The sequence below is a fragment of the Varroa jacobsoni genome, unplaced genomic scaffold (assembly GCF_002532875.2).
Source record: "Varroa jacobsoni isolate VJ856 unplaced genomic scaffold, vjacob_1.0 scaffold_1263, whole genome shotgun sequence".
NCBI lineage: Eukaryota > Metazoa > Arthropoda > Arachnida > Mesostigmata > Varroidae > Varroa > Varroa jacobsoni.
Genome location: NW_019214165.1, coordinates 421554 through 435979, shown reverse-complemented (window position 1 = coordinate 435979; position 14426 = coordinate 421554). Strand labels below are relative to the sequence as shown.

At 40.8% G+C, this 14426-nt stretch overlaps 1 protein-coding gene and 1 long non-coding RNA gene across 6 annotated transcripts in view; one reads left to right on the top strand and one right to left on the bottom strand.

Annotated features, from left to right (window-relative positions):
* The window catches only part of form3 (FH2 domain-containing protein formin 3), a 31916-nt gene extending 18253 nt beyond the window's left edge, over nt 1–13663 (top strand). For 3 of the 5 annotated variants that reach the window (XM_022846940.2, XM_022846939.2, XM_022846936.2), the window contains exons 9-25: nt 1379–1502; nt 1671–1826; nt 2205–2464; nt 2664–2974; nt 3175–3291; nt 3677–3784; nt 3960–4071; nt 4591–4711; nt 4915–5526; nt 5998–6289; nt 6810–6876; nt 9410–9554; nt 9882–10016; nt 10462–10577; nt 10861–11245; nt 11658–11796; nt 12168–13663. In XM_022846940.2, coding sequence (XP_022702675.1) covers nt 1379–1502; nt 1671–1826; nt 2205–2464; nt 2664–2974; nt 3175–3291; nt 3677–3784; nt 3960–4071; nt 4591–4711; nt 4915–5526; nt 5998–6289; nt 6810–6876; nt 9410–9554; nt 9882–10016; nt 10462–10577; nt 10861–11245; nt 11658–11796; nt 12168–12354 — 3387 coding nt within the window. In that variant the 3' untranslated portion in view covers nt 12355–13663. The remainder of the gene's footprint in view (nt 1–1378; nt 1503–1670; nt 1827–2204; nt 2465–2663; nt 2975–3174; nt 3292–3676; nt 3785–3959; nt 4072–4590; nt 4712–4914; nt 5527–5997; nt 6290–6809; nt 6877–9409; nt 9555–9881; nt 10017–10461; nt 10578–10860; nt 11246–11657; nt 11797–12167) is intronic. The other 2 variants (XM_022846938.2, XM_022846937.2) reach the window with 2 other exon arrangements.
* Nucleotides 10213–11063, bottom strand: LOC111268166 (uncharacterized). The gene is made up of 2 exons (XR_002685048.2): nt 10929–11063; nt 10213–10598 (listed from the first exon to the last, which is right to left on the bottom strand). It is a non-coding gene; the product is annotated as an uncharacterized LOC111268166 (long non-coding RNA).
* Nucleotides 13664–14426: the final 763 nt, after the last annotated feature.

The following is a 14426-nucleotide window of genomic DNA, read 5'->3' as shown; positions in this document are numbered from 1 at the left end:
TATTAGCTTTATCCGAGTATTAAGAACAGTGGATGAACACGCGCTCCCTTAAACAAACAGCCCTCCACATCACTTTCCAATTTATCTTGTGCATTTATTCATTTCACATAGTTTATGTAAAGTAGTAGGGGCTGAAAATGATAAATATACAACATCTGTTATGAGTTATGATTCAGTTAATTTAGGAAAACGTTTAACTACATATTAAGATTCACAGGTAGGTTAGCTGATTTAGTTGGACTGCACTGAGCGGAAAGATACCTAGGACATATAGCTCTCATTGGGTTTGTGGTATCCTTGCGCTTCGCAAAGAGGATTATGGAACCCGTGCACTGTGAATCGTTTTGATTTTTCTTCTTTTTTTTACTTGTTTACTTGTTTCCAGTTGTCAAAATAATAGAGGATCTACATTGGCCAATTTTAATTTTTTGTCGAGAGTTGATCGATTTTTCTTGCTCTTTGATAAATATCGGGTGTCGATCGATAGATACATTAAGCGGCTACGTGCAGATTTGGTCTGCCATACACATATATATATATGGCTTTATATATAAATGGCTTCATATATATGGGAATATTGAGTTTTCCCTGACCAAATTTAGTAAATCCTAGCTTTTATTGAAATTTTATCCGTGGCAGACGACACAATTCTCCTACTAAATATCTTGACTGCTATCTTATCCGTTGTGACCGTGTGCTTCAACGCGGTCAGCAGAGGTTTCCCAGCAAGTGTCAAGCCGAGTTACGTAAAAGAATTGACAGTTTTTAGGGGTTATCCCGTTCAGATAACGCAAATCACTGTTGATAAATTTTTATCCTCTTCTGAATATCATAGCCCTTGTGTTGATCTCATATTAATGAGATCAACACAAGGGCTATGAACGCCCAGCTCGACAGCGTAGTCATTTTCATTCATCATCAATGTTTGTTGCAGGGGCAACCTACTTATGCTGTATATGGCAAAGTCGTCCACGTATAGGTTCACTCTTTACGAGAGAGTGTTTTGCTTGATGCCAAAAGGAAACTCGTTGATGGAAAACATGAAGGAAATATGGAACTGAGGTTATCGCTTTGTGCGAATCCAGTTGACTGTTTGACTTTATTCCTCTTTGCGATGTATCATCATCAACTTTGCAGGATATCCTTCAGTATACATGGCACCTCTGAAGACACCCTCAGTTATGCTAGGTTTCCCTATACGATGGTTCTCAAACTCGAGTCGACTTAACTTGTCTGTCCGGCTTGTTTATGTACTCCCATTCACTGTGTATTTAATGTGTACGTGATTTCAATATAATAATAGAACTTCCAGGTAGATAGATATGTATGTAAAACGCACTAACATCACCGATAACGGTGACTTCATGCCAATTTACAGGTGACTCTTCTAGAAGGAAAACGCTCATTAAACATTTCGATATTCCTTAAACAATTCCGCTTTCCCACAGTTCAGCAGGAGAGTATTGCTTCGATGATCCGAAAGGGAATGCATCAGGAAATCGGTACGAGATACAATGTTAAAGTTTTGTTATGAATAAGGAATGAATGTGAGCCGCCGATTTCATATAGTGGAATTCGGTAATGGGTACAGCAATGAATATTCAGTACCTCATATTCTTTCGTGAAGGGACAGAACATTCACATTCAGCCATCGACTTCCTATATTTCAGGTGCGGAACGCCTTCGGGGCCTATTGAAGATCCTTCCGGAACCTGAGGAGATTGAGTTGTTGAATAACTTTGATGGGGACATAGCTAAACTCGGACCGGCAGAGCAGTTTCTTCTTCAACTGATCCACATACCCGATTATAAGCTACGCATTGAGTGTGAGGCCCCTGATCGCTTCATCTTTCCTAAGATGTCATGACTGGAGTACGGGAAACATATCCCGTAAACCGGATCTAGACATGTGCGCAACATGCACACAATGCAGTCTTCTGCTAAAACGGCTGGCACACAATTAGCCCTAGTGCTATGTTATGTGCTGGTCCAGTGCGTGATACAATATTGTATTCTTGAGAACAAAACATATCATGTGAGACATCTCGGTTAAGTGGGTGATACATGTAGGTTTATGGAAAGTGGAGAACTAGCACAGTTCTCTCCGTGCATGAGGTTATTGATTTAACGATAGTAGTAATGATTGTCATCACTGTCGTCACCAAAAGCAGGTACTAGACACTTTTTGCGTTTTATTTCTTTAGGCCAATTGTTGAAGGAGGAGTTCACAGCGACGATCGGCCTGCTCGAGCCCTGCATCAAATCGATTCGTTGTGCGGCGCACGAGATCGAGGATGCCACAAAATTACATGAAATCCTCTATATGATTTTAGTAGCGGGTAACTTTTTGAATTCGGGTGGGTACGCGGGAAACGCCGCTGGGTTCCGCATGATGTCGTTACTGAAAGTCACCGATATGCGCGCAAATCGTCCCGGCATGAATCTCATTCATTATGTTGCTATGGTAAGCAGATATAGTATGTAAACAACATACCTACTTACATTTGACAAATACTTCGGATAAAGCCAAACTGCATATGAAGGTTATGCGAAACGCTGTATTGCTCACACGCGACTTCAACATACTACTCGAAATATCCTGAGAATAAAGAGCGCATCAGAGGCTGAGGTTTGTTAACTTGTACTACTATCCTCAATCACAGGAAGCGGAACGTAAACAGCTTCTCGATTTCGGGAATCAACTGACATCTCTCGAAGAAGCTGCTCGACTGTCGATCGACACTTTGAAGAGTGATGCTGACACCCTAAGTACCCGTGTCGCGAATGTATCAAATATGGTAGCTTCTGCGCATACGTCAGACCTCCAAGGTCAGATGAATGATTTTCTCTTGTCCGCCCAACAACGAATTGAAGATACGAAACAACAAATCGAATGGTTGGAGCAGGTTCGAACTAAACTGGGGACCTTTCTCTGTGAGGATCTCGATTCTTTCAAGCTGGAAGAATGTTTCAAGTAGGTGGACCATTGAAAAAATCTAGAGGAGAGCGTTGACGTGTTCCCATTTTGATCTATCTATAATTCACTATCTACAATGTTTGAATCCGGGTTGTCTTGGCCAAAAAAAAAATGCTATGGACCCAATGGGAGCAGATAACTGAACCATGGTAACATCACAGACGTAAATCCATCTATGCAATTGCTTTGTTCTTCAGAGTCTTTTGGAATTTCTGCACGAAGTTTCGGAAAGCCGTCGAAGAAAACGAAAAACGTGCGGAACAGGAACGGAAAGCTGAGGCACGCAGGAGACTTCGAGAAGACCAAGCAAAACGGTAAATTTCCTATAAACGGTCCAGTATAATTAATTTGGATGCTTGTAATTTAGCGTTAAATTAATTTCCATTAAAATTTCTAATCACCCAAATTTGCATCCAGTTGGTCCTAGTACGTAACCGTTACTAATTTTGATTGGACTATCGATAAATGCCTTTTTGCCTTAAAATGTTTTTTTTTTTTATTATTTCGATTTACCAATCAATTGCTCACTTTAGATTGCTCAGTCGAGGCTATACCTAGACGTATCATCCGCGAATGTAATGAAAACAGTATCGATTTTAGATGCTAAAATGAATATCTGTACAGATATACATTGTATAGTATATAGATCAATTGGGTATAATAGTAAATGAATCCTGGAAAATGCGCGTCTTTATGTAGGCTTAGCGTCGAGTTTTCGGGGAGTGAATCGGACGTTATGGATATGCTCCTTGGAGATATTAAATCTGGATTCCCACAACTCTTTAGCAAACTTCGCAGAAACCGCAGGTACGGAATTGCCGAGCGCAGTCAATTTTTCTGAATATAACTGAGTTAGTAGTAGTCGCCGTGACCCCTGAATACAACTTGCTGAAAACGTTACGACAGTGTCAATAATTAATTACTAAATATCGTTATCAACATTAAAAAGTAATTTTTTTAAAATATTCGTCTTTATTCGCAGAAGTGACAATAACTCCGAGGACGATTCCGTATCGCTTGGGCTGGCCAATTCCCCACGCCTTATGAGGAGATCCCATTTTGGCTCATCTCTTGCGTCCATGGCTGACAATGAGGTAGGTAGGGTTGGGCACGACGACAGCATATAAGCTCCTATAAGTTGTTATTCAAACGAGTCAGCTAATGGGAAAAGCCTCCAGAATGGTGCCTTTCTTTTCCTGTTTCAGACGGATTAATATCTCATTTGCAATCGTTGCCAGATTTCATGTTGAAGATTGTTTATATAGTACATAGTACTGTTCACTTTTTGGATTGGTAATGATATAAAAGAGACATCGTTGGATTCGTGTTCTGCTATCCAACGTGCGTCCAATCTGCGATGTTCGTTATTTCTTTTTAAACCAGACATCTGCTAGAACTTCTACCGATGAAGATGTTGAAGGGAAATGCAAGATGTTCTAGTGCAAAATATCTGATAACTAAGTGTACCGAATTAGTCATTATTGAACTAGTTAAACCGTTGAATTCTGTGGGTACATACTGGAAAGCTTCTAAGCAACTCGCAACCTATATCTTATATTATTTTCAATATAAAAGCCCGGTAATTAATATGAAAAATTTCTGCTGCGTCACAGAGTCCCGATGTCACTCCAACAGGTTCCCTACGAAAACGCCGGAACCGTTCATCCTCGGAGTTTGACGATAATGCAGATCTTCTAGATTATCTTAAGCAGGCAGAGCAAGCTCAGCAACAAGGTATGAATAGCAGGGTGCTCCCGAGATCATTTGAGGTACGCCAATCTTGACCAAACAATATTCATTTTTTCTCGTTCGTTTCAAAAATCCAAACACGTAACGTTTCATATAGTAATTAGCGCCTAATTTTACCTGCGAGTAGTCTGTCTAACTGGGTTTTTGTCACAGTTCCTTTACATAGCCATACTTGTATCATATCTCAGCAGGCTGGCATCGACGATCGTCCCGGCGCCTGAAAACCGAAAACTCGGAGAATCCGAACCTTGAGACGTTGCACGAGCGACCAAAGCATCTCGATGAGCTTCATCAACAAAAGCAACAGTTGGTGCACAAGAAGTCGAAGTCACCGGAACCCCAGCCACCAACGCCGACTGGCGTTCGGGGGAGCACTTCTGCTCAGACCAAACATGAAGCAATTAGCAATAGTCATGGAACGCCATCTGGAAGTGCCACTGCCGTTGCTGCTAATATCAGCGGGTTACCGGAAGTCCACACGGAACGACGAGCATCCCTAACGAATGTCGTCCGCCCAATGGTACCACAGCAACAGCAGCAGCAATCGCCATTGCCGTCTCAACAGCAACAAATGACGCCAGTCGGAACCTCCGCTCTCGTCGGCGTAGTCCCCGATTGTGCGATGCCGGCTGTGTATTCGACGTCGAGGCCAATGTCAACGCTGAGGTCATCGCAGGTCGAGGACACCGACACGTCAACCGGTGGGGAAAGTCCCGTTTTAATGCGTCGCAAAACTTACCACAGTCTAAAAGAGCCAACTGGAAGTAACAAGACAAGACACTCAACGCCTGTCAGGAGCGGTGGGAACTTCTTTTGTTCCGTTCGGTGGAATTGATTTAACGACATTTATTTGACTCTTGATATGCAAACATTAATCAAAATTTAGATATGAACGCTGCTCGTAACAGCCATACGAATTGGGACACGTTCCGTGCCAGGGATGGGGTGGGCTACCTCGAGTCCCCATTTTGATAATAACATCCGCTTTTTGACTAATAACATGAATAGTGTTAGAAATTTTAGAAGGGAGTAGTGCCGCGTATGCAACGTCAGCAGCTATTCAGAAGTGTGCAAACTGTCTTGCAACCTGTATAATAAAACGCACTTCTTTTACTTGTACAACTAGAACTTTAAGTTCAATATTGTGCAGATCTACGATGGCGGCACTGTAAGGCCGTTATTAGGCCTTATATATATTCAATGCTAAAGGTTGTTTAACTAAATATCAGTTTATTTCGTCCAATCGCAACGCATGTTCTTCCTCATTCTAGCTACAGATGAATTAGCTATCGGAAGCCCAGGAGGAAACATGGGACAGTCCCATAGCCTTCGATCTGGTCGATCATCAATTAACGGAACATCAGATGAACGCCGTTCCCTCCGCCAGCTGCGTGCAAAACATGAGGGAAACGGTAGCCGGCGAAGTAAAAAAGAAGATCAGCCACACAAAGACAGTGATAGTCCAACAATCAGATCTGTAATTTCATCACCAATCGGAGTTAACTCAGGCGTTAATAAGAACGATGAGGAAGACGACTTCGACTCAGAGAGCTCCTTTGATAGGTTAGATATCACCATAGATAATACGACTGTTATCGTTATTAGCTAGCTTGAAGCGCTGGTTAACGACTCATTTACTAATGACTGATCATTGAACAATAACGGATGCTCAATACATGAGAAGCGCATTCATTGTGAAAGTAAAATATTTCTACAATATTAATTACATACTGCTTACCATTTTATACGATCATTACATTACGAACTTTGATAGAAGGCAAAAACGGGTTCCAAAGAAACTCGCCCTAAATGTTCAGCAGAAAGGGGACAGTCGAACTAATCAATCGCACTCTCTGCACTATTCCGATATTTTCCTTCCTACATAAATATACTATGAAATATTATTACAATGTTTGCTTAAGTGTACTAGATTGTTACAACTTGGAAAAATACTGCAATATAAAATAATGTACGGTTTCTATAGCCTTTTAATTGTATTTTGGGTGTTGCACTTGTCGAAGCAAAAAGAAACAAGGTATTTTTATTGAGGTGTGCAATAATAGTAGACTGCGGCTTGATGCAGGTTCTCGCCCGTTCGCAAGACTACACGAAGGACCTCGGCTCGGTCACTGATGGCATTGCCTTCAAAGGTGAGTTAACTTGCGCGTTGCAGCCAGCTCCATGAGTAGTTCTGAACGTTAATTTTTGCCGCTTTTTTTTTAACGATAAATGTGTTTTTACCGTTACATTAATCTCGGTAGCCAAAAAAAAAGAGCATATATAAGGCAGTGCTGTTTCGCGTAAATAGACTTTTGTTACACGGCCCTTTTGGATGTACCAGTGACCTCCTATGTACCAGTAAATCCTGCTTCCACGTGCCCTCGACGTCATCGAGCAGGCTTGCAAAAGCAGGGCATTTCATCAGCTCCTTTCTGAGCCCAAATCAAGGGTTTCTGGTTGGCTATTTGTAAGGCGTACTAAAACTGGTAGGGTCTCTTCGTCACATTCTCGAACCACGCGATCCTTTTTCTATGAAACTCTTCAACGAACCCCCGCCCACCGCCTTAGTCCTAGTGCAAATGACGGTCCATTGCAGGTATATTTCAGCATTTGTTTCGGGATAATTAATGGCGTTGTCCTTTGTCTCTTCATTCTGTTCCTTCTTTATTAGACAAAAAAAAGTTAAGCTTCTTTCAACGCTTTGTTCATCTCCTTGGCGCTACACTTCCTGCCAGCTTGACACCTGTCGACTTGGTAGTCATACTGTTACTGTACAGTGACCTTGCAGATCCTAATCAGCCTTCTGACTTAGTCCACTATGTCGAAAAAGCAACGACTAACTAGGCATATGAAATGTCATATTTAGGCGTTGCCCACAAGCAGGTACTAACCTGCATTAAGCATTCATTTACTTTACTGGATTGAACGCATATAATTGAGCTCATTGTTACATTGAAACTATGATACGGATAACGAGCTTTACTGGGTCAGAGTACTGCGGGTGATTTAGTGAATCTCAGATTCGAATGTTCAGCAAACGAACACTTCCGTAAACATTTGTTCTATCCTTAGAAGATTGATAGTACGATTCTTCGCTAAAGAACACATTGCATTGTTGTATTGATGTTGATTTCTACTAGAAATAAAGCTCGTGTTTCATGTGTGCCACTTTAATAGCTTATTGTAACAAATAATAACAACTAACAGGCGACACCGTCCTTCCAAATTTAATCGTCATATAAAAACATTTTGCCAGATAGGTAAGCCTCTACGAGGGAAAACATGAGCATGTATGGACCGCATTCACACATGGAACAAATAGGCGTCTCGGGTATCCAACCGTTCACTCGCTTGTCCTTGCACTGGATTTCTCGATTCTTCTGTTGTGCACCTTATCGAACTGAGGGAAAATTTTCATACAGAACGGCTTGGAGATGTTCCTTTGTGAACGCTCGCATAGGTGCTCGAAGCAACACTTGCTTGTTTTGAATTTAAAACTTCCATAAACAACTACCACCATATCATATTCTCGCCATTTTCGTCAAAAAACAAAGACTCTTCTGCGGCGAAGCATAAACATATTTAACCTTTTTTTTTATGAGGCACAGCCTCCCTACGTTCATTCGACTGCACGTTCATTTGAACACATTACAGGCCAAAATATCCGGTCTGTTATATTTGACAGTGCTTTCCACACATACATTAACAAGCATGAAGGAAAATCGGCTCATAGCCATTAGAAAATTTGCCTTTCACCTTATACAAGTGAATATAATAATAATAATAATAATAAATGTAGAGATTAATTAAAAATTAATATAGCCACCCTTAGAGGTACAACGTTTATGCTAGATTAATATTAAAATATTAAGCGATATAAGTCTTTAGAATCTGAAGTGTATTGAAGGACATACTCAATAGTGGACCATTAAAATACTTAGAACTGTCCCGATTGCCCGAACAGCTCTGAAGCCTGCTATATTTAGACGCTTCGAATATTCTCGCTTGGAGTACTTATCAAATCATATTCACAGACACAGACACAGAACGTATAGATAGCATTGGCATGTCTCATAGAAGACTGAGCGTAGGGGATAGCAAGTTTCCATAGGCCACGCAACTGGATTAAAAAACTGGCCGAAAAAACGGACAAGGAAGGCAATTTATTTACATCTTCTGACAGATGAAAAGCAAATGCAGAACTCACCAGTCTTTGTTCGTTCGTTTGTCAGACCGAAACATGTCATAACAAAACTAGCTAACCGTTTACAATTAACTTTACATGCATGTTGGGGTTCCATGTCGACGACTGGTTAGATGTGTTGATCTTGTAACAAAATTGCCCCCTATACCCACGAAATCACAGTGGGTGCTATCTAAAACATCTAGTGTATATTACGTAGACGCCATATTCGATGACTAGAAAAGCTGTCCTAGAATACGCGTTCAAGACGTGATTCAGCCTGAGATCACCCTAAAATGTCTTATCTTCTTTTCGTATTGTTACTCGTCAGATTACGTAATTTTCCTATATTTGATAAAGCTTATTACGTTTTATGGTATGAATTCTCTCATTATTGTGTTATTATCAGTCCCACGTTGAGGACCAACGTATTATCAATTGACTTCATTGAAATACATGAAAACTTTACCAAGATTCCTTTTTCTCTATGCTATTCTTAGGAAAAAGCTGGGGCTGAGTTTACTTTGGGCGAAAAATCATCCAGATCCCAGGAAGAATTATTGACGAAAACTAAAGACAAAGATGACAAATCATTAAGAGCCAGGCTTGCTAGGAAGATCCATTCCATCACCGACAATATCAAGGGTGAGCTAGAACCAAATACGTGAATTAGCAGTTGGAGCGTTCCTGAACATTAGGAGCATATAGTAATGCACCTAACCTAACCTGACCTACGAACGTAGAACCCTTCTAAGTTTTCTTCCAGTCAAGCGGCAATCCGAAAAAAATAATCATTTATTTGTTAGACAGCGTCTAATGTTAATAGAATTGAGTTACTTAAGTGGTATTATCCGATCACACATTCAACAATTGTATACTAAGCAGAAATAACCTTTCTACCCGTAAAAGACCAAACTGAACATAAGTTATAGCTAAAGGGATAATGCGCTACCTTTCTTTCTTTTCGTTTAGCTGTATCAGAGCGTAAATCATCTGACGAAGATAAGGAAAAAAGTGGTGTGTCTTTGGCATCGACGAAAGCAAACAGCATCGGTTGTACCCGTGTATCAGGAATACCCGTAAAGCGAGGCATTCCCATACTAACTGGTTAGTTCAATACGATTCTAAAAGATCATGAGGTTGTCACGATTTCCTTCGGAGATGTATACTGGGACCTTTAAATCCAAAGGCGTAGTGGTTAACTATCGTTCTATGTAAAACATTCACCTTTCGGACCATACTTTTGCCTGGAACTGTGTTCTATGGCGAATCTTTTCCACAATGTTTAACAGTTGGCCTTCGCTTACTTTGGCTATACAAACAAATGCTGCTTTTATTAATGAACGAATCAACTATGCTCTTACTTCATTTTAAAGCGTACCAGAAGAAACAACGTTGGTAAGTCTCACAATAGAGAGCTGATGGCACTGATGTGGTTTCGTGCAAAGGTCCGACTATTAGATCGTCCTCGTCAGAAAATCTAATATATTAATGTCATAAACGTTGTCGATCAGTAGCCGGTACGGGTCCTAAAAAACAAAAACATTCGCAGGTTCGACGCAACGTGCTACACCTTCGCCAGTGCTTGATTCGAAGATCGCGAAATCCGCTGCAGTCGTTAACCAGCCGGAAGCTAGACAAAGGGGGAAAACCGCGGAAAGTCTGCAGGTCCGTAAAGAATAAGCATAGCTGAAAGTACATTTTGAATATCATTAACAAGAAACGCTTGCGTATCGCTTCAGATCCTACTAATTTTGTTCAACCAACGAAAACAACCTTTACCTATTACTTCGGTGAGTGCAAAGGCGATACACATATACACTCCTCGATTCACCAATGGGCCACTACATAGTATTACGCGCTACTTTTCTAGACTTTAAAAGTCACCTTTATAAGAGAAACGCTTCATACTTGACAGGCATTTTCAAACTTGCGCATGTAAATGTTACAGATCGGCACCGATCCGCGATTTGCGGCCTCAGCAGCCGCTGCTCCACCGCAGGCTACCATAATACCTACCATTAATTCTAATGTTGCACTCACGCCATCTTGCGCTCTTCAAGGCTCGGCATCTACGCTCCTCCCTCCCGACGGCACGATTCCACCATCGTTGCCAAAAACGACTGCTACTTTGCTAGTGGGACCTCAAAGGACAACTTTCTCATTGCAACCTCAACGTGCTTCATTCCATGGTGCAGGTAGCAGTACTTCATCATTGACCAACGGATCTGCCGTCGGGAGTTCATTGTCAGGGGCACAGATTTCGCATCGCCATTCGGTTGCGCTAGGAGAACAAGAAAATCGCAGACCACCGGCAGGATCCATTCGAAGAACCGGTTAGCCTTGAAGTCGTTTGAGATTAATTGATAGGCTTTATTTTCAAGTTTTATTATTGAACTTATGTTTGAAATTCACTTCTATTTGTATTTTTAGCAGTGTATGAAAGTAATCATTATTTCGGCACTTTCACTGCAATGATTGGTGCCGTTGTTAAAAAGAATGTTCGATGTAAAAATAATCATATTCTTTCAAATAATGTGTTCTGGATTAATATTAAGATTTAAACTCGGACCACTGCTGGATAGTTTACATTATACACCCCAAGGAATCTATCATGAAAACAAAGCTCGTGGTAAGTAATAGTACCAACCGCTCAAAACGTCTGTATATTGTTAGGTGAATATCGTAGATCTTTGGCAGCGGCTTTTCCTCTTAGCTAACCATTTGATTCTGCCATTTACTTTCCAGGTATTCCAACTCGCTCGAATAACCGGGTACTTAGCGCCATACCGAAATCGACGACAAACTACCTGACTTCGGGGGCAGCCTCGCCGACCCGACTAACAATGAACGCTGAGACCCTTCAGAGAACCCGATCATCGCTCAGGTTTGCTCCTGCTACTGCTTTTTGCGATACAATGTGGATACAATATCTAGGCAATTTAGACCTCTAATCGATGATACACCTAATTTACGAAAAACTTGATTAATTACGAGAAAGCGTAAGATTATAGCATCCCAGCCATGTGCTACTCAAAAAACGCTAGGCGTGGTCTGCGTATTCTTACGCAGAGAGACAACTAAGGATTTAAAACCCCATTATAAAGACCAAATCTAATTTGCTATGTATGGGTATGCATGCTATGTAGGAAGGTCAAGGAAACGATTACCTTTTCTGATCGTAGCTAGATTGTATAGCGAAAGAACTCAACCACAATTGAAAAACAGCTCACATCTTCCTTATACTGTCTCTTGAAGATCGACAGTGGTTCCTGCTCGCGCCGAAGACGTGAAACCATTTATGCGAGCCACTTCAGCTTCAATCGCGCGTGTCGCCCCGTCGAAAAGCTCTACAATTTTAGCACCCTCGATTCCCGCCCCCACCGGACCCTTCGCTCGAGGTCCCGCAGCCCATCAACGGCGAACTATCCCCGGATACAGATGAAACACACAAAGTGCTTCATAGGACCATACAGAACTCTGGCACCTGCAAGACATTATGCTTAATGCATTGAGCAAGCATTGTAGCACTAACGTAATTTAACTTGGTGATAAAGCGGTAATCTGATTTTGGTATAAGCTTAGAAACGGGGAAATTACTTTAGACAGTTTTTCGGGATATTACCTAACGTTGGTTTTTACCTTGCTTATATCGCACGTAAATAATCTACTGCTGTAACAATCTCGTCAGTTTCCGTAGTACTCATGGTCGTTGTCAGTTGCCAGGAATATAATCAATCAGAAATTCTTATGACGTGACATTGATTAAAGGTCATAAATAGATCATATATTTTGCGAATTTTCATTAAATATGCATCTCTCGTTTTCTTAAGGTCTTCTGGCTGTCATCAACATCGATTCTTTTCCTTCTTCAAGTAAGGCCAAATATTTATACCCGTCCTAGTGGTTTGTTATTCAAATCGGGAGGCTCTAGCGAATCGTCAATTAAATCAGGTCAACGTGCACCGTTTCGTTTATAATAACTCTGTATTAAAAGATTGGCTCGTGAACATTGTTACGATTTGATCAGGTGGCCTTCTCAACAAATACACCCAGTGTTTAAATTCAGTCAGACTAAAGACATGCCTCGAGTGCTACTCATAGGGCGATGATGCCATCTTCAGACGCTTTAAGTACGAACGAGAAGTGCACATCTTTAAATACTAAATGAGGGTAGGCGTGTGTTGTTACAAACAGTCAACCTCAACAAATCTCTAAAAACATAGCAATGATTTCATAAAGTACATATGATGCATTTAATGCGAGGCATACACAAGAAGACGAAACCTGATCATCGCGAATCAGGTAAAAATTCAACACATCGGAAAAAATGGTGGCTAGCGATTCAAGCGTTTCCTATCTATTAACGAGAAATTTAAAGATATTTAGCACACCGATTCCAGCTTTATTACTACTTACAATATGAAAAATGGACAGACGCTCGTGAAACGTCGTCGCTTATTCAGCCTCACTTGCGACATTTAGCCACGATTTGATGGGACACGATTTGTTTTTTTTCCATCATTGTGCTTCCTACAAGGGGCTCAGAAGTTCACTAATGCTAGTACCACTTTAACTTCATTCATAATGATTTTACGAAGTAGTACCAATAATATGGCAATTTCTCAATTAGCTAGGTATTACCTTGGGCCTAGACAATACAGGTATGAATTTTGTAGGAACAATAACAATAAATAGACGTAATGTGTGACACCACAGCTTACATGTTTGCTAAAATAAACATCGGCCCAAAATATAGTCTTGTCATTTAGAAACAGTAATGATTATAGAATTAGGCTATATATGCTGCAGTTATTTTCGCTCTTTTTTCGTGCAGTGTGTTTTGGCGACATGCGGCGTCGAGCCCTGCTTTAACAGACACACATATAATAGACCATGCAAAGTTGTAATTGATTTTAAGACGACGCTACATGTGAGCTTCTAAACCAACTGGAAGTATCACTTTGCTTTATCTTTCATCTCAACTTTGTCTTTAGATCTTTGCCTGGCAAATTTTCGCACTTGTCTCATTAACATAGCGCTCACGAACACAAGTTGTCATTATTAGCTGAAGAGTAACGCTCACTTAAATACAATTGTCTGAGTGACTTGGCGCGCCATTTTGAAAGAGACCATTCTAGTATTTAGGTGGTTCTAAAAAAAGTCAACTTCTATTCATGTTAACTTCGATAACTGACAATTATATTTTCGTTTGTCTTGTTAGGTTATTATGCGCCACATATAATTAGTCATTTTTCGACTGCATAACTATTTCTGCCATTTCTACCAGTAACCGTATGGGTTCCATTTCATGGGTTTCATCCAGGAACTCCTTTTTGCGGTCGAACTAGACTTCTCAGTGTAGTATCCTAACAGCGGACTGTATTTTCACTAGGGTAAACGTACGTCGCACGTAAAAACGGCCAAAGTTGACATCGCAAGGTTGCTACAACGTTGTAATATCAGTGTGTAGTCTTAGCCCACGGTAAATAGCAACACCAACAGCGAACATCACAG